Source organism: Trichosurus vulpecula, chromosome 4 (assembly GCF_011100635.1).
Source record: "Trichosurus vulpecula isolate mTriVul1 chromosome 4, mTriVul1.pri, whole genome shotgun sequence".
NCBI lineage: Eukaryota > Metazoa > Chordata > Mammalia > Diprotodontia > Phalangeridae > Trichosurus > Trichosurus vulpecula.
In genome coordinates, this window is record NC_050576.1 from 266,622,195 (window position 1) to 266,643,465 (window position 21,271).

General features: G+C 38.6%; 1 protein-coding gene across 2 annotated transcripts in view; it reads left to right on the forward strand.

Moving 5' to 3' along the window:
* Positions 1-21,271, forward strand: part of SLC9A9 (solute carrier family 9 member A9) — a 755,878-nt gene that overhangs the window by 53,909 nt on the left and 680,698 nt on the right. For both annotated transcript variants that reach the window (XM_036758117.1, XM_036758118.1), the window contains exons 3-4: positions 13,876-13,953; positions 16,209-16,285. In XM_036758117.1, the coding sequence (XP_036614012.1) occupies positions 13,876-13,953; positions 16,209-16,285 (155 nt within the window). The remainder of the gene's footprint in view (positions 1-13,875; positions 13,954-16,208; positions 16,286-21,271) is intronic.

The window sequence follows — 21,271 nt, forward strand, 5'->3', positions numbered from 1 at the left end:
AGATAATGGGTTCCATGAACTTGTACATAGATAGATAGATAGATAGATAGATAGATAGATAGATAGATAAACTGTATATTAGCTATATTGGTTTCCTTTGTAATCCTATGTATTTTATGTACATATTTAATGATGTTATTCTGAGAAGGGACCTCAGCAGACTGACAAAGAGGTCCATGACACAAGAAAGGTTAAGAACCTCTGACATTTGTGAAGACAGAAATGGCATGCTCCTCAAAATTTCCATTGATACCAAGCCAAACTTGTTTAGATGGCACAACATAAAGCTACAAGGGGTCATTGTCCTATTGACACTTTGATTTAGGAGCCAGTGGGAAGGAGATCTGGTTTGGAAATCAGAGGATCCAGATGCAAATCCAAGCTCTTTCATTTAATAACTGTGTGACCCTGAGTAGTTCTACTTGTCTGGACTTTATCTGTGCCCATCTATAACATGTGGAGGCTAGGCTAGATTTAATTCGATCAGCGTTTATTAAATCCCTACCAAATATGTTATGGCAGGTCCTAGGGATACAAAGGGAAACACTCAGAAGTCCCAGGCTTCAAGTAACTTATATTCAGTATGAGGGTATAAGGTGTACATAAGGAAGGAAATGCAAAATATATACAAAGTAATTTTAAGAGAGTCAGAGCGCTAACAACTAAGGAGATCCAGAAAGACTTCAGGCTGGAGGTTGTGCCTAAATTGTGATTTGAAAAGGTGCAGGAGGGAAGGGTTACTTGTATAGAGACACAGAGGCTGGAAGAAGAATGTTGTTGATGGGAAACAGCCAGCATGCCATTTTGGCTAAAAGAGAGAAGTAATAGGAAATAAGAATAGGAAGATTTAAGAGTTTGTATTTTAACCTAAGGTGCTAGGGAGCCATTGAAGACTGTCCAGTTGGGAGATGATGACAGTAAGATCTCCATTACCTCCAGCTATAGTCTAGTACCCTCGGTTCAGGAAACTTTTCCAGTGTGGGTAATTCTCAAATGGTGGGAATTGCAACCTAATCCACACTGTGTCATCCTGTCTTGTTCTTAATATTTTCTACCGAACATGCTGAAGTCCTTTTAACATTCTTTGGTACCTGTGCAGAATTGGCCTATTACCTTTTGCTGACTTACCCTTTATCATATATTTCCTTGATAACATCTTTTATGCTATGTATATTATCTATAAAGAGAAAGAGAGACAGACACATACACACACACACAAGGAGAAAGAGAGAGAGAGAGAGAGAGGCAGTATGGTGTAATGCAGACTAGAGACAGACTGACATTGGTTGGTTGCCGTAGATCACATGACAAACAAGAGGGAGCGCAGTGGCAAACCTACGTTTTTTGCAGGCCACTTGAAATTCTTTGGCAAGTGGCAAGTGGCCAGCAGGTGGTATGTTGTGCAGGCCTGGTGTAATGATTAGAAAGCTGATCTCAGATCTAGGAAGACAATTCAAGTATCACTTCTGGTGTATTCTAACTATGTGATCCTGGTCAAGTCACTTAACTTCTCAGTGCCCTAGGCAACTCTTTAAAAGACTATAAATTGTAGAGGTATATTAGCAGAGGATTGTTTTTGTTTTTGTTTTTACCAGAAGCTTCTTATAATCAACTGACATTATAGGTACAGTCCAGGGTGAGGGGAGTGGAATCTATACCACTTTTTGAAGAAAATCATTATTTTCCCTTCCATTGACAAGTATAGGTATTCAAACATAGGGCATCCCAAAATTCTTAGAACAGTTTTAAGCTTTATCCCTTTTTTTAAAAAAAAATTTCTTGACTCCTTACTCTCTCACACATAACCTTCCATGTCCAATTAGTTGTCGAATTATCCATTCTGCTTTCCCACACCTTCCCTATCTGTCTCCTCCTCCTCTCCAGTTTCACTGTCACCACCCTAGTTCAGAGCTGAATCACCTTTCATCTATACTATTGTCATATCCTCCTAATTGGCTTCCCTTCCTCAGGTCTCCCCACTGCAGTGCATCCTCCACTCAGCTGTCAAACTGACCTTCCTAAAACCCATATCTGACTGTGTTTAGCCTCCCACTCAACAAGCTGATCACTCTCTGTCACCTCCAGGATCCAATGTAAAATATAAAACCTTCTGTTTGTTATTCAAAGCTCTTATACCCTCCAACCCCTCTCTTGACATCTTTCCAATTTGTTTATACCTTACTCACCCCTGTGTACCCTTGGATCCGATAACATCAGCCTCCTTGCTGTTCCTTACAGTGAACACACCATTTCCCAACTCTGAGCATTTTCACTGACAGTCCTCCATGCCTGGAATGCTCTCTCCTCATCTTCACCTTCTAGCTTCCTTGGCTTCCTCAAGTCTCAATTAAAGCTTACTGACTACAAGCAACTTTTCCCTCCTCCTTAATGCTAGTGCTTTCTCTCTGTTGATTTTCTCCAATTTATCTCATATATAAATATAAATATATACACATATATATATCTTGTTCATACATAGTTGTTTGCATGTTGTCTTTGCAATTAGACTTTGAGTTCCTTGAGAACAAGAACTCTTTTTTTTGGTCTTTTTGTTGTATCCCCAGTTCCTGGAAGAGTGCTTGGCACATAATAGGTACATAATAAATGCTCATTGACTGACCTGTTTTCCTTCCACCATCTCATTTTTGGAGGATATAAAACAGTTTGTAACATTCTAGTGCACTCCAGCAAAGTTGTGTTCAAGTTGTATAAATTTCCTTGATAGGTACCAACCACAGAACTCAGGATCATGGATTTAGGGCTCAATGGGACCTCAAAGGGCATAAACCTCCATCATTTTATAGATGAAGAAAGTAAAGTCCTCGGGCAATAAATAACCTGCCCAAAGTCACACAGGAAATAGTAAATGGCAGAGCTGGGATTTGAACCAAAGTCCTGGGACTCCAAATCCTGGGCTCTTTCTCCTCAACCTTGATACCTATATGATTTATTCACTGAATCTCTGATTATCAATATCATGTGAGGCCTAAAACAAGGATGGGTTTGATAGCAGAGGTCTTCACCACCGTCATGAACAACATCCTGCTTAGAGTACACGTGGAAGGAGGTTCCCTTTTAGATGGTAGCATTCTCCAGATACGTCGTGCACTAAGATCTGGAATGCTCCAGGGCTTCCATAGCCCCTCCAAAGTGATGAGGTTAACAATCTGAACAAGAAAAACCAAGTGGATGAAGGATACGTACTGCCCAGGTTGTACTGTGGAGTTGGATAGAGAAGCCATTGAGCTAGTCCATCAAGATCATTGCAGAAGGATAATTAACTGAGCTCAATGTTGAAGGGAAGGCAGAGTAAGGTGTTTTGAGTTTAGGAAATTGTGCAGTCTTTTCTAATGTCCCAAATTGCTCTCTGACATAAAAATCCATCTTTTTAGTGTCCCTATGCTCCTGTTGAAACTACATTACTGAAAAAAGAAACTATATTATTGCAAATCATAGAACAATAAAATTTCTGAATAATCAAAAATACAGATTGTACAAAGGGCAATAAAGGGATGTATGGTACATGTAAATAGACTACAACCCATTATCAATGATGATTGATATCATCTTGAAGATACTACGCAATCTAGTATAAAATACACCATCCGGAACCCCCTTAATCAGAAAAGGAGGTAGGCCGGTCATAGAGCAAGAGCAAGGATGGACCCTGTGAGCACTGCTCTGGCAGCCATGCTATTTTAGACTACCCAGAAGAGGGCCTCCAGTGCATGGGGGAAATCTTCTATTTAGGACTTATGGAAGCATAGTGACAAGACAAAAAAGGCCAGGATAAGTTATTATCTGAACATGTGGAGGGAGTACCCCTATCAATCATATCACAGATCTATCTGAGAAGTAGAAAATATTGCCATAAAACTGTTTAGTTATAAGATCTGCACAAATCGTTAATAAATTTTGATTAATCCAGTGTGAATACATGTATTTAACCAAATGACCTTTTCTGAAGAACTGTGGGAGTATATTCAGTGAGTCTGTGTCAATTGTCATACCAATTGTCACTGATGGTAACTCCTAAGTTGATTTCAGAAGTTTTATAAATGAAAATATATGGTAAATTCACCAAAATGTGACCAGGTGACCATTTCAGGAGCCAACATTTCATGTGTGGGAGACACCGAGTGATTAGAAAGAGTCCAGAAGAAATCACTAGGGGTAAAAATGGCTATTAAAAAGTGACTGGACCAGCCATTCACTGAAAGTGAGGAAAAACATAAAGACTCTATGAGTGTTACATTAGTGTATATAAAATATTAAAAGAGCTAGAGGAAGGACTAGCACTTTGGGGAGAATGTGAGTTGGATAAAGGCCATGTATATTTCTGGGAATTACAGTAGACAATAATCATACAACACGAGAAAACAGATGGGTTTTCAGTTTTCTACTCAAAGAGTCCTCATATGGATGAGATCATGTGGTCCTTTGAAGTATTAAAGAAGGTCCTAGGAGCCAATTACCATGTGTATGTGTGTGTGTGTGTGTGTGTGTGTGTGTGTGTGTGTGTGTACATATATACATACATTTGATTTTTTAAAACATTTGGCAACTAAATTTGGTCCTCAGGCTACAGGTTGAATACCCTCGTGTCACACTAACTGATAGAGAAGTAGAAATGTTCACAAGGCTAGAAGTAACTTTTTCCTTCAGAATTCACTTTTAGTTTTTTTGTCCCACTCCTATGAGTATTGTCGCACTCTATTTTTCATTCTGGTTATTTATGTGCATGTCCTATACCTCACCTCAGCTAGGTGGCATATTGTATAGAGCACTGGGCTTGGGATCAGGAGGACTCATCTTCCTGAGTTTACATCCAGCCTCAGATACTGACTAACTGTGTAACCCTGGGCAAGTCACTTAACCCTGTTTGCATCAGGTTTTTTTTATCTATAAAATTAGCAGGAGAAGGAAATGGCAAGCCAGCCCAGTATCTTTGCCAGGAAAGCCCCAAGTGGGTTCACGAAGAGTGAGACATGACTGAATAACTGAACAACAACAACCTATCCCTCACCCCTCTCATCATGTACCCCCTTTTTACACACACAACTAATTTTTGTTTCTGGGATAGCATAGTACTTTAATGTTTGAAAAGCACTTGGCAAATATTACTTCATTTTATTCATACAACAATGCTTGGAGGTAGATGCTGTTTTTATCTCTATTTTACAGTTAAGGAAACTGAGGCTAAAAGAGGTTAAGTGACTTGTCCGTGGCCATACAGCATTCAAATGTCTGAGACTGGATTTGAACTCAGATCTTTCTGACTCCTGGTCCAGCACTCTATCCACTTGCTGAGAATGAATGAAGGAATGAACGAATGAATGAATGAATGAATGGGTGAATGAATGAGTGAGGAAGCATTTAGGTGCCTACTATGTACCAAGCCCAGTACTAAGTGGTTGAAACCCAAAGACTGAAGCAAGGACAGCTCTTGCTAGGAAGATCTTTATCTTCTAATTTGAAAATGGTGGCCTGGGAGAGGCACATGTGTCTGGAAAGACACAGGGATGGTTAATGGGAATTGCTTGACACGTGGACTGAGAGTATGCTGGAGTCAGATCAACAGGCTCAGCTTATTTTAAAAATTTCAGGGTGAGCATTTACACCTTGGAAATCATCAGGGCTTGATTTTTGTTGATTGGACTTAAGAAAGTGATGGAGAAAATGAAATGATGTAGGTTAAACTTACAAGTGTGCCCTGCGTCCATTCTCTCTTTCTCTTTCCCAGAGCTGGTTGTTAAACATTTACCAGCACAATCATGGCACACATCCCTTCCAGGCACAATGGCAGGATTGAATTGATCATGGTTTTAGAACTGGTGAGCTGGGGGGTGGAAGTGTAGGTTGGCTGATGAGAAGATAGCCAAGGAATGGGGAATAGAGAAGCATGAGTCCTTGATAAAACAATGGACCAGTTGAGATGCTCACAAACCAGGATAGGAGAATCCCAAGTGGAAAATTTTCAGATGAAAGAATTAAAACGTCCAGAACGTGAGCTCTTCTCAAAGCAGTATGGCAGCTCACAGGAGGGATTAAAATGGGCCAGGGCCTGTCCAAAATAGTGGACCAGCTGAGAGCAGGTCATTCATCTTTGGAACCGCCATAGTGCCTAAGCATGGTCCTTTGCATGTAATATTACAAATGCAAATGAGCTCTCATTTCATGCAGCTGGAGAATTACCTCCCCTGCATCATTTGTTTATTAAGTGCCTATTATGAACAGCAGGCACTATATTAAGGCACCTACGGAATTGATAACTAGATGATGTCTAACTCTAGGGAGTTAATTGGCAAGTGCCTTGTCCTGAGTCTCACAGCTAATAAGTATCCAAGGCAGCATTTGAATCCAGAACTTCCTGACTCCAAGCCAAATACTGAGTGCTGTCTTACATCACAAATTATAGGTGTTTCATAAACATTTGTTAGAAGAATGAATGAAGATGATTTAGCTCACACTAATCTCCTATCATTAACAAAGTGCATGTGGAAGGCAGTCACTTTAAAATGCTGATTTTTCTAGTCCTCACTCTATAAAAACTGTAATTCAACTGGCTGAGGCAAAATTCAGTTTCTATTGGAAAACTGTAGGAGTCAGTGGATCTATGGCCATTTCCCTCCTGTGACTGTCATTTTGAGTGACGTTGAGGAAACCACTGATTTCTGCTCCTCCATCTGGAAAATGGGGATAATTATGTTTCCAGTTGCCCCTCAGAGAAGTTGTCAAGGTTAATTAAATGGTGTTTCCAAGGGGACCTCCTTAGAAGGAGGATGCCCTATAAGGAACCAGTCTTCCCATAGCTCTTATGTTCATGCGTGCCTTAATGGTTTGGTAGATCTCTTGTTATTTCTTCCTAAATAAGTCATATTGTGTCACCAGCTGTCTCCATGCTCTTGAGTTAAACAGGATTTTGTATACATTGCTTTCTGATGCATTTGAAAATTAGACTTGGTTCATCTCCAGTCTCTTTTTGGAAGTTTGCATATTGCTTATCATTGGTGACCATATGTTTATGCAATTTCCAGCCAAATATTGTTGAATAACTGAGATAATATTTAAAACAGCCTACAGCAGTGTGAGCAGACTGATACTTTTTTTTGCTCTTTGTTATTTTCCGCTGTTTTAAAAGCCTCATCCCGATATTTTAAGTTGTTTCCTTTTTGGGAACACAGGGGATGCTTCTAGTCTCAGGCTTCCATACCCAGGTATTTTGTCCCAAGTAACAATACCAGATAAAACCTAAGAGACCATCTTAAAAATGAAATTGAGGGGAAATATTTTAAATGAGACCAAAATGGTCCGTGGTAGTTATTTCATAAAAGCCTAATTCCAAGTGCTATAAACTATGATGATTTTCCCCTCTCAACTTGGATCTGACTTTCCTTTTCAAAATGTGACAACATTTTAGTTCCTTTGGACTCCAGTATGTGACTTCCAGGGCCATATAAAATTTAAACTCAATTTCTAGTCAAAGTTGATGTGAAAGCGCCATCTGGAAGTTGATACAATGGCAAATCCAACCATTTCTGAGAAATTGTCAGGGTTTGGAGTCCCTCCCAGAATCCTGATTTAGTAGTCTCTAAGCTTTCAGCAAGTCTGTAAAGAACACAAATCTGTTTTGTTTATACATAGCCTCATTACAGTGTTCACCTTCTCCATCTAAATTTGCCAGTCATCTCACTGTACCAAAAAATCAAATTCCGTAACACCATAGTTACCCAGCCTAGCTGTAGAATGTGTTATTTTGATTAATTGAATTTTTTGTTTAGTTTATTAAGCAATTTGTATGGTGACACTCTCTCAGGCAAGGCATTTCCTGGATAAGTACCATAACTGGAAGAAGCCTTAGAGATCATCTGCAATCCAAACCCCTCACTTTATAGATGAAAAAACCCTATAGAGACTAAGCAACTTGGCCAAGGAAAATAGCTAATTCATGGCCTGGGGCAGCAAGTTAGGGTTTTTACTCTGAGTCTAATATTCTTTTAAAATTTCATCTTTATTAGAATGGTAAATAAAAGGAAACTGGATAAAATTTCATTCTGGCTTCTCAAAATTTTCTCCCTGCCTGACCTTTTGCCAACATGCTTATTGGACAAGAGAATAACTAAAAAGAGCGAATTGTGAGTGTGAGCAAGGGACAGATTTGATGCGCAGAACCAGAAGAGTCAGTGACACTTAGCAACAAGAGGCCACGATGTTATAACTAGTTCTAAGAATGGCGGAGGCAGAAAAAAAAAAACCATTCACCTAGAAAAAAAAAAAAACATTCTCCATACCTGTTATTTGTCATGAACTTCTTAAGCTTCCTGTTTTTACTTCTGTCACCATGCTGCTGCTCCCCAGCCATCCTCATACCATGTCAAAGTACGTACCCCTTAATCTCCTCCTGTTTCTGTGTTTGGTCCTAGGAACTGTTATTAAATTGATGGAATGCCTACCAGTTACCATTCACTGAACTCAACATCCATCCCTGTGACTTTGCTAATCAAAGCATCCCTCCCTTGCCCCACTCCTCCCCTCTGTGTATTGTCTTCTTCTATTAAACTATATACTTCTTAGGCCCAGACACTGTCTTTCTTTTTGTATTTGCATATTTAGCGCTGAGCACACTAGCATATATTAAATATTTAATCATTTTTCTAAAATTCATTTACTCATTGTTATTTGTGTGGAATTCTCAGAGGTTTTCATTCTCTATCACTACTAGCTTTATTATTAACTGAAACCATCAGTGACACCCTTAACTTTATATTTTTTAACTTATGTCTTATCATGTATAGAATATTTATTATATTTGAACTTTTTTATGGAGCCTCTTTCCAAGGATTTTAGCATCATGATTCATAGAACAGTTTGGAAATTTTATAAGTAGGAATTCTAGGACCTAAGACAAATTCAATTTCTGGATTGAGATAGAGATTTTGGGACATCCCCCCTAAATGTTGTTGGTGAGGCCAGTATAGTCCACCACTATTGTTGGTCCTGAACATCCTGGTCCTCGGGCCAGAGAGTATTAGGTGGGTAATCTATAGGGTGCAATAGATAGAACTAGTGGAGGATTAGAGGCATGGAGGATTGGCAAAAGGAGAAAGTATCACTCCTTGCCCCCAAATATTGGCATTCTGGAAGAAAAGCCACGATCATCATGTGTGCCAATTATGGATGACTCTGCTGTTTGGTTGCTAGATTGAACATCTGTCTAATTTTTAAAAAAGGTTCTATAAGCAAGACTGGAAGGTTGAGACATCGAGTAGTGAACTGTGAACACCAGAAAGAGAATGGTTTTTATTCAATAAAATCTCAATTTCTTCAAGCCCATGGAAGGGTTAAGAAACCCATTGACACTCAAAAAATCTAGGCTAATAGTACTCTCAACATTTTGTTGTCTTGTGACATATCAAGGAACTTGCCAGAACATGCAGGGAAACTCTCTTTCCTGCAGTTTAACCACCCAAAATTCCACATCCATCTAGATACAGAGTTAGCCAAACAAGTACGCATATAAAAGCCACGCTTAATGATGTGTCTCAGATGCACCCCACTTCTCTCTAACAATGTCACCCTTCTTATTCGTAGTGAGAAATGTCCAAGAGGAACCCAGAAGGGCATAGGCAGAAAGCCTCTGTGCCAGGCTTGTTTAGGAAGCAGTGGAGAGCAGAAGAGAGGAAGGGAGCATCCAACCTCAGGACTGAGACACACCTCTGAGTCTTTGTCATCTTCACTACTATGACATTTCTCGGGGCCGTGTCACCCTTAGAGATGCAGGAAGTATGCAGAGCAGAATAGGACAAGTTAACCAATGCCCCAAGATATTGGTATAGGATAGAAATGGTTATTTGAACAGGATGAGGAATTTGCCAGTTTTACAAACTGTGGAATCTCAGGTCCATTGGTATAGAGAGGAGATTGATTAGAAATGTAAGACTTTAGAAACAATGAAAATGAGTGTTGTAAGAAGAATTGAGGGGCAGTTAGGTGGCTCTGTGTGACCTTCGGCAAGTCACTTAACCCCAATTGCCCTGCCTTCCCCCATCCAAAAAAAAAGAAGAATCGTGCCGTAACACCAAAAACGCAGGATTTAGCAACCAAAGACTCCATTTTGCTACTTAATAACTTCCATTTTCTATAGTGCCTCCCTCTTCATTCTACAAATAAGGAAACTGAGGCCTAGTGGGAGGTTAAATGACTTGCCCAAGATCACACAGGTAGTAATTATCTAATGTGTGACTTGAACCTAGGTCTTCTGATTACAATACTCTTAAGATTTATAAAACACTTTTCTAAACCAAGCAAAAACACTTCTGAGATAGGGATAACACAAGTCCTATTATCCATATTTAAAAAAATGAGAAGACTAAGGCCCAGGTAAAATGAATTGTCCATCTAGATATTATAACAATATTATGACAAACTAGCCCTTCCCACATTAGTTCCTATTAAAACAAACAAACAGGGGGAGGAAAGTTAACATTGGCATAAAATGAATAATATAATTTTTACAAAATTGCCCTGGGCCCATATAATAGCAATTTTGATTAATCTTCCTCCCCATCTTTTAATTTATTTATATTTTTTCAGTCACACATCTAGTAGAAATCGGAGTCAGAATCTGTGGTTGCTTTTTTCCTGTCACCATATTACTTGAGCAAATTGTATCTTTTGTTTTAGGCCACGGTTTCCTCATCTATGAAATGACAGGGTTGGGCTAGGTGACCCCTTAGGTCCCTTCCATCTCTAAATCTATGATGCTATGGGTTCAGGGTCCTTTCTGGCCCTAAATTTTATGGTGACAAGATCATGTGATCATTCTATGAAAGTGCTTGTTAAAGTCATCAGGATTAAGTACCTCGCAACAAAAATGTAAATCTCAAGTGACTCCTGATTTATTGATTTAATAGTATCAGAGAATCAGAGATTTTGAGCTGGAGGGGACCTCAGAGACCAAGATTTTATATTATACACACACATACATATATATTCATACATAAATATATATGTGTGTATATTTATATGTGTATATATGTGTAATATATGTGTATGTGTTTATCTATGTTTACATTTAGAGAAAGAGACAAAGACAGGGAAAGGATGGAATCATTTTCCTTCTGCTATCAAAACAGCCAATTCCCTCACCCCAGACTATAAGGAGGAGTTCACAATCTAGAAATGTCAGAACTTGGATCCTTTTAGACAGAAGCCAGAAGGGAAGAGAATGGCTTCTCTGGAGGGGCACAGAGCACCACTGTGGCCTTGCATCATCCTGAGCTTGTTATCCCAAGCAGGGATATGCTTTTGGGCAAGACAAAGGAAGAATGGTGGCCATCTGGCAAGTACACTCTACTGATGATTTTATAGGCACTCTCTCAAAACAACAGAAGCCTACATTAACTGCTGAAAACCTTGGTGGGGCAGGGGTGTGAGGGAGAAGGAGGAACAAAGGAATATTAAAACTGGTCCATATCTTTAGGCCACATACAACAAAAAAAACCCAAGAACCCCAAAACCAAACAACCTAGAGAATAACAGCTAGCATGTATCATATAAGCATAATGACTAGCTTATAGAAAAAAGTAATCATTTATTAAGCAGTCCTCTTTGAGAAAGGACAACAAACAACAACAGCCTCTGTTGTCTATCATCCATCCATTCATCTATCTATCTATCTATCTATCTATCTATCTATCTATCTATCTATGTCTGTCTGTCTATCTGTCTGTCTCTCTGTCTCTCTCTGTCTCTATCTCTGTCTCTCTGTCTCTGCCTCTGTATGTCTCTCTGTCTCTGTCTCTCTATATGTCTCTGTATCTATCTCTCTCTCTCTCTGTCTCTCTCTGTTTCTGTCTCTCTGTCTCTGTCTGTCTGTCTCCCTGTCTATCTCTGTTTCTCTCTGTCTCTGTCTCTCTCATCCTCCCCTCTCTTTCTTCCTCTCCCTCCCTTCCTCCATCTCCTTCTCCAGCAGTGCCGTGGGTAATAGAGTGCTAAGCTTTGGTGTTGCTAAACATGGGCTTGAATCCAGGCTCTGACACTGACTACCTGTGGGAATAAATCGTGTAACCCCAAAAGTCTCAGCTTCCTCACCTTTGAAACAGGTATAATAATACTCTCAGGACTTGCCTTATAGAGTCATTCTAAAGAAAAGGCATTGCAAACTCTAAAGAGCTACCTAAATGTAAAGAACAGCAATCATTATAAATAAAATAGACACCCAAAGGAGGGAGAGATTATTACAGAGTCTGGGGTAGTTAGAAAATGGCTTCATAGTGGAGGTGGGTCTTGAAAGATGATCAGGGCTTACGTAAGGAAGGGGAGGAGGAACAAGGGAAACTGTTAAATATGAGAAACCAGCAAGTGGGGGAGGGAAACAGGGTATTAGGTTTAGCAAAGGCATTGAGGTGTGAATGACCACGACATGGTCATAAGACCGTGACTTGTAGTATTAGAGTAGATGGGAATTATAGAAGATGAGTGTCTCTAGTGCCTTGACATCTCTACTTCTCCTAGGGACTAGAGGCCTACCCTATAACTCTACTCACCCCTTCTTAGTGGGAGCTTACCATATATGTGTATAGATTTCTTTGATAATGCCCAACTGTCTCCTGCCACCTTTTGACATCTTCCTCACTCCTCTGTTACTTCATGTATCTTTCTGCACTTATACCTATTACCTTCTGGAACCTCCCCCAGTTGTGTTGCCTATCCTGAGAAGTCTGTCTAATCCCTGATCTGGGCCTTCCCCTATTGCCTGTCCTGTCCTGTTACCACCAAGTCCTATGACAGACACAAGTATTTAGGTAGCAAGTCACGCAATTTTAGTTTTCTCATAGTTTTAAAATAAACAACAACTGAAAAGTCAAAGACTCAGAAGTCAATTTTTCACATTCAAATATGTTTTCCAATTCTTTCCAATGTGTTGATGGCATAGAAAGGTGAAGATGCCCCTGTATTAGACTGTCATTGCTATAAATGACCATGGGTAAGTTTATATTTTCATCTCTGGAATGGAACAAATAACCAGTTATCTACAAGAATTACAAAATCCGCTCAACTTGGGGCAGCTAGGTGGTGCAGTGAGTACAGCACCGGCCCTGGAGTCAGGAGGACCTGAGTTCAAATCCAGCCTCAGACACTTGACACATGTACTAGCTGTGTGACCTTGGGCAAGTCACTTAACCCCAACTGCCCTGCCAAAAAGCAAAAAAAAAAAAATCCGCTCAACTACAAACTATAATACTTTTGCAGAAGTGATATTTGAGGAATAGGGATATTTGTAGGAAGTTCAAAGATAAGGAAGTTTCTTCTATCAATGATATCTGTCACTTGGTTTTCTAAGAGAGTTGCTTGGCACACTCAAAGATTTAAGTGGGTGGCTAGGTTCAGAAAGCCAATGTATGTCAAAGCTGTGACTTGAACTCAGGTCTTCCTGGTCCTAAGGCCAATGCTTTATCCACTATACCTTGTATCTCTGATGTAAAGGGAATTTTTAAGAACAACTTTCTGGCCAGAAACTGCTTTGATGGAGTGTCAAATTCCTTTGGCATAAAAAGAGAGAAAGAACAAGCCAGAGTAAAGAGGAAATAGTCTCTTTGTTGGCCATGTCTCCTGAGGTTTCATTTTAGGTTTGAAAGATGGATGTATACCTTTCACATTTGAAATCTTGTCTTCAAACAAACCTTTCTTCTTAACTATTTAAATATGAATTTTCTTTTCCATTTTGACTTTTGTTAATGATCTAGAAAAGTGAAATGAATGCTCCTCAGTCCTTGAAAGCCCAAATGACTGCAAAAGCTGATCTCAGAGCACAAGTTCCAAGGCCTGAAGTGGCACCTTCCTAACTTAACCTCTGTCTATCTTTCCTGGCAGATGACATTTGATCCAGAAATCTTCTTCAATGTTTTATTGCCTCCGATTATCTTTCATGCTGGATATAGTTTGAAGAAGGTAAGTTTGGGTGATACTTCCTTCCCCAGTAGAAAAATATAATGATATTATCTGGCCAGACAATTCTGCTCTAAGTAAGAGGAAGTAAAATACAGAAACCTTTCCCCCTCTTAAAAGTATTTGTCTAATTCATTTATGCAGGGGTTCTTAACCTGAACATTAAAAACTTTTTATTGATAACTATATTTCAATATATTTAGTTTTCTTTGTAATCCTATGAATTTTATTTTATGCATTTAAAAATATCATTCTGAAAAATGGTCCATAGGCATTGCTCTACTTCCCAACGGGTCCATGGTGTGGAAAGGTAAAGATGCCCCTGTATTAGACTGTCATTATTATAAATGATCGTGAGCAAGTTCAAATTTGAAATGTTGTTGATTCCTTTGGATGCCTGCAGCTGAAAAGTTTGCATGAAAACATATTGATCACATTTATTGAGTACCTACTATGTGCCAGGAATTTTAGTAGGTATTGGAGATTCAGAGATGAAAACAGAAGTCAATTAGTCAAGAAGTATTTATTAAACACCTACTGTGTGCCAGGCACTGTGCTAAGGGCTGTATTTGCCCTTGAGGAACTTAAATCTAGTTAGGGGAGACAATGTGTGTCATTTAAATATAAATAGAGAGAGGGAGGGAAGGAGGGGGAGAGAGAGAGAGACAGAGAGAGAGACAGAGAGACAGAGACAGAGACAGAGATAGTAATTTTGATGGGAAGACACTAATAGATGGGGAAATCAAACCAGACGACATGTAAAAAAGTTACTTTAGGGGAGGATTCTGTGAATCAGAGGTGAGGAGTGATGGCATTCCAAGCCTAGGAGAAAGCAAAAAAAGGCACAGATGGAGATGCAGTACGATGTATTATAAAACAGTAAGAAGGACAATTTGGCCATATCTGGGAGCAAGTTGAAAAATCTAATTAATCACTTGGATGTTTCCAAATATTCAAATGTGGGTATACATTATTTCCTCCATCCACTAATGTCTTACAATGATACCTCATTGTGGTGTAGGGTTGACGCTAACTTCTAAAAGGCTATGTCCAATGAGCACAAACTCTGGCAAATTGGTCCAAGCTGGAAAGATGTTGCGTATGGATCCAGATTCTATGTTTCTTTTCCAATCACCACCCTGGCAAGTTAGGAGAGGCTAATCACCAGGTTGGCTCTAGGCTGATGAATGACCATAGAAACTCTTCAAGAGCATCCTCCAAGCTGTGGTGAGTTTATGCTCTGTATCAGAGGAGAAAGTGCCTACACTGAGGAGGTCATGGACCCTCAAGTGTTGAAGTAAGAAATGTCTTTGGGACTACCTCATATCTCAGCTTTTTACTTTTCCTTCAGGTAATAACAACTGGCATTCATTTAGTGATTTAAAGTTTGCAAAACACTTTACACATATCATGAAATCTGATCCTTACAAAGACCCCACAAGATAGTTACTATAGGTTTCATTATTTCTGAGTTACAGAAGTGAACACTGAAATTCACAGTTTCGATAACTTGTTCAAGGTCCCATAACCAACAAGTAGCCAAGCTGAGATCCGAACTCAGAACTTTCTTTTTCCTCACTCTAAGGCTAGTATTCTTTCTAGCTCATCACATCACCTTGTAGATCATTGATACAGCTCAAATGCCTGCTTTCAAGACCCAATAATTCTGATAGTGAAAGTTTTTAGTAAATTACCAATGATTTATAAATTTAAAATACTCAATAGTGTGATGCATATATCAATTATTTTATAGATACAAATCTATAGCCTCCTAGGTTGATATTTCTGCATATCATGGTTTAATTGTCATGGCAAAATGTTGGTTTTCTTAGAACCATTCAGTTCATTGTTGTCCTACTTTCCCTCTTCCTTTCCCCTTTGATCAACTTATTCAGGAATATCTAGTAGGACGCAGAATGATAAAGATTGACTCTAGGCTACTGATTAGAATCAAAGCACTTGAGTTCCAATTCTTCCTTTTCCAGTTACCTGTATGACCTTGGGCAGGTCATTGGATTTGCCTCAGTGACAATTTCCTAATCTGTAAACCAAAGAGGTAGGACTAGGTGGGCTCTGAAATCCTTTTCAGGTCTTGACATATATACTCCTACAAGGGTCATCAGAGTAAAATGCAATGTGTGCAGGTTTAAAATTTTGAAAATGTGTTCAAATCCTTATGCGGTGTTTTTTTCCTTTATGAAAATTGTACTCTACTCCACGGTCATTATTTACAATCTTTCTTGTGTTCTCTTTTCCAGAGACACTTCTTCCGAAATTTGGGATCGATTTTAACATACGCTTTTTTGGGAACTGCAGTTTCCTGTGTTGTTATAGGGTAAGTGAAGCCCCAAACATTTAATTTTGGCTGATATTCAGTGTTCATACTATGCTGAAGTGTGTGCTACGGCAGTGACCAAAGGTATAGAAATCATCTATTGAAACAGTGTGTCTTCAACATTCTAAACTTAGCAACCATTGATAAATAGACGTTCAGCTACACCAACAATGAGTCTGTCAGATAGCTTTGGTCTTCAGGTGGAAATATGTAACTAGCCTCTGTTATTTACACATGTTCTTTATAAAACTTTGTGTGTTAACTTTAACAAGATAGTAAAAATATTCTGTTTATTTCCATATTCCCCTATGAACTCTTTTTTCTGTATATTTATGAATTTATTGCTATAATGATAATTATTTCTGTAATGTGATATACAATGCAGTTGTATACTTTTTCTGATTTTGCTTTCTTCATTTTGTATTGTTTCATATGTCTTCCCATTTAGGGGATTTTTTTAATGTTTCCCATTTCTTATGGTACGGTAATGTTCCATCATGTTCATATGCTACAATTTGTTCGGTCATTTCACGAGAAATATAGATTCTTTCAGTTTTTTCTTTCATAAATAAAGCTTCTATTATTTTTCTATTACAAATAATGCTTCTTTATTTTTGTACCAATAGGTCTTGTTTTTCTGCCCATAACTTTCTTAGGATATTGTCTGAGTAGTGTGGTCACCAGGACAAAACATATGAAGTTGACTAGTTCTTATTCTAAAAGCGCCATATTGCTTTCCAAAAATATTGCACCAATCCATAGCTTGACCTATAATGTAACAGTGTATTTGTTTCTCCACAATCCATTCAGGTTTGAATTCTATCACTTTAAAATGATCTTTGTTAGCTAATGTGGTAAAATGACATCTTAGGATTGGTTAAACACATCTTTTCTCAGATTATTAAAGCTGAATTTTTTTGAGGGTTAGTTACTGATGATGTGTGCTTCTATTCTGGATAACTACCTGTTTGTACAATTTAGACACTTATCTACTGGACAATTGTATTAGGAGGGCAGAGTTTATAATCTCAAAGAGGATCATAAACATGTCTGAAAGGTTCAGAACCGCCGGATATAAGAAACTCTCAAAGTAGAAGGCAGAAGAATCAAAACATATATTTAGGCTCCACAGTAACCAACCCATGAACCAGCAACCCCATTTTGATATATTGATCAAAAGCTTCCAGGCCCAATAAGTACGCCTTGAAAGAGTAACCAGGAGGCTACAGAGAAGCATGATTGCATAAAGCAAAATCATGCTTCCCCCTCTATGGTAAAAAGATTACCCACTGGCCTGAAGTCTTTGTTCAGCTTCCTCCCGTAGGTCAGCTCTGCTACTGGCAGCTCCTGCTTCAGCTGTGGCTGTGGCTGTGGCTGTGGCTGTGGCTGTGGCTGTGGCTGTAGCTGTAGCAGCCTCTGGCTCCAACGGGAGCTGCTTTTAACCATCCAGCTTCTGCGGGGGGTGTAAGGTACGCTGGGGAAAGCACAGGTTCTTTCAATCTGCTTAAGCAAGGTGAAGGGGTTGACTGGGAAAGCACAGGTTCTTTCCATCAGCTTAAGCAAGGGAAGCAAGGTGAAGGGGCCGACAAGCTTACTTCAGTCCAACATACAAACAGCATTCAGTTCAAGGGAAAAAGCCAAACTAGTCAAGGGCACTTGTTGACTAAGTGCTAAGGAGCCCATTTTTGGTTGCCAATACACTCCACCCCTTGTTATAGGATACATAATCTAATCAGCCATGTATCCTAGAACATACATTGTGATCCAATTACAAAGGAAACTAAAACATATCATTCATTATAAAGCAAAACATATCATTTGGTGACATTCCTAAATATTGGTTTACGATTCAAATGTGATCCACCCCTAGGTCCCAGCAAGATAATCTCTTCAATCAATCATCCCAAAAATAATTATTAATAATTCAAATGTCCACTCCTAAATCCTTGTATCCATTACATAGGATCAATAATATCATAACAATAAAACAACACAGCAAGGATAACACAAAATAAGTAAACAGAACACTCTCATCATTCCCACCCCCCTTGAACGATTGGGGCTCAAAATCTTGGGGTGAGGGGTAAAGGTCTCATTTTCCATAGCTTCTTCATGCTGAAATTGGATGTAGAGATGGCCCTGCCCCAAAAAGTCCCATTCCAGAGGTCAGTTCTTTAACGAGCTGGCAGGAATTCCAAGAATGCTATGTGCTTAGGCAGTCACCAGAAAGTGCAGGGTGCTTAAACCTAAAGGAAACAGAACTAGCAACAACGTTAGCCAAAACAAAGGACAAAAAGAGTAGACAAGTATGGACTATTATTCTTCAAATAAAATCATCTCAAGTTTGGTTGAGATTTCAGTTATGCAAAGATCCAACATCAGAGCCAAACTCAGGTGGGAAATGTTTCTTTTCAAAAGGAACATAATGAGGAAGCCAAGAGGATCCCACCCTAGATAGAGACTAAGATTGTCCTCTCAGCCTTTCCCCAGATGTACAAGGAAACACAATGGGAAAATTAAACTAAGAGGATCCCATCCTAGATAGAGACTAGGATTGTCCTCCCAGCCTTTCCCCAAATGTACAAGTTTTCATCCATTAATCACACAAGGTCACCTTTCCTCTGAGTGGCTTATGGCATTTACCAGCATCAGCCATACCTGTGGAGTCTGTGAATCTATTATTATAACCTATTCACGGTAAAATATATGGTTCAGGGGTACGATTTGGTAATTATTTTCCCCTAAATAGACAACTGTTACAGTGTTGTCCTTCCCATGTGCTATAACTTCTGCAGCCTTTGGAATATCATCTGGCTTCCGTTTTACCCATACCTTAGCTCCTGACTTTATTCTATCAATGGATCAAGACCCTTTTGCCCCTCTAGTAGTTATTTTGGGAGGAGGGTCAGTTTTCACAAAGGGTATTTTTTCACAGGGGATAATAATCACTTGAACTATCCTATCATTTCTACAAAATTGTACAGGTTTTTTACCCATATTCTGGAGTGTCACAACAATTTCTTTTTGATAATTAGAATCAATCACTCCAGCCAATACAACAATGGATTTAAATCTTATAAATTCTATTTCTTATAGATTTTTAACATAAATATTTATGGCAAAATTTTATCTCTAACCTGTTTCTTTCTTTATTCTGTATGCATTGATTTTGTTATGTGAAATTCTTTACATTTATATTCTCAAACCCTTCAATTCTTTTTTCCTATAATTGCTTGTATTTGTTGAACAGATAAGAATTTTCCTCCTTTCCACAATTTGTATAAATGTATCATTCAACTTTTTTTAAAAAACTAAAAATATTTAAATCATTTATCTATGTGAAATTTATTGTGGTGTATCATGCACAATGAAGACAGATGGTCTCTAAGGTTACTTCCATCTTTAAATATATGATCTTATGATCTAATAAGTTTTGGGTTTTTCCCATGTTGCCATAGAATAATTTGTCTAATTCTTTTTGTTTTGTGTTTTATGATGATAGAGTTTGTCTAATAATAACGTCATAGATTTAAAAAAATTAACAAACATTTATTAAATTCTGGGGACACAAAGAAAACCTCAAAGCCACATTTGCCTCTAAGGCATTTGCGTTCTAATCAAAGAGCATAATTCCAATTTAGAGCTGGGGGAGACCTTAGGACTAGCCCTACAATCTATCAAATGTTTTTAGTTCTAATGCCTGATTATCTAATCCATGCCATTGACTTGTTCTTGTTTAATCCAGGACCTGAAAGCTTTGATAATTACCACCAATTATATCAATTGGTAAAATTTGAGATTGATTAGTAAAAATCTCTCTTTTTTCTCTGCTAAAATCCCTTGATATTCTTGTCAATTTGATCTTCTATGTCAATTTTGTCAACCCAACCCTTGACCTTTAAAACAATTTTTATTGACGAAAAGCAGTTAAGCCAAACCACCAGCAAAATAACTTCATCTGACAGCATCTACAGCATTTCCTCCTCCCACCTCTCTACCAAGAGGCAAGAAGTGGGCTTCATTATCTACACTCCATCAACCCTTGACTTTTATTCTGGCCAGCTGTTATTTATTCTAGCCTAAGAGGTGGTTATGAAGCTTCAAATTGACATTAATTTATTCCTTCTCCCACTTGTATAAAGTGTTTTAGATGCTGTTACCTGTAGAGTTTAGGAAGCCTTATGGCTGTTTCATCAAGCAAAATGCTTTTGGCTTGAACTAGGTGCCAAGTCTGTCCTGTTTACCTAGCAAAGCCAACCAGCCCCCAGGGTGAAAATCTCTCTCACCTAATTTAAACACAACATATAGCCACAGAACTTTTTGTCTTTGTGTCCCCAGGGTCCAGCACAGTGCCTTCCACATAGTAGGTACTTTAAATATTCATTTAATTGAGTTGAATTGGACATTTAAAAAAAATTGCCTTGAGATAGAGGCTTGCCGAAGCTTAGGCCTGGAATTTTTTCAGGACTTGATTCCTCAGTGGTGATGATATTGATTTTGACAATGAATGACTAGATTTTGTAACTAGAAGACAAGTGATTTCCAGAGGCCTTATCCTACCTTAAGGTGGATATTCTGCATAGCACTTAACACATTAAAGGTATTCAATATCTAGGTGTAATGGCTTCATTTAAAGTCCCTACCACTGTTGAACACTCTATGAACTATGGGCTAATAGTTTATGCATACTTATCCATTCAATTCAAGAAGAATTTATTAAGTGACTACTGTAACAAGAAAAAAAAAGTACATTGTCACCTACTGATAATGAGAAGTGAATGATGGCCATCTTGCATGTTTATTGGTATCAACACAATGTCAAGATAATTTGAGGAAGGCCACCAACATATTGAGTAGATACCATTATTATGAATTTATGGGGAGATGTGGATAAGATTCACAAAGGAAGGGGAGGCATGGAGGGGTTGTGATCCACATTGTTCAGGAGAGTGCCCATATGGATGAGATGAAAGATACATTGAAGTA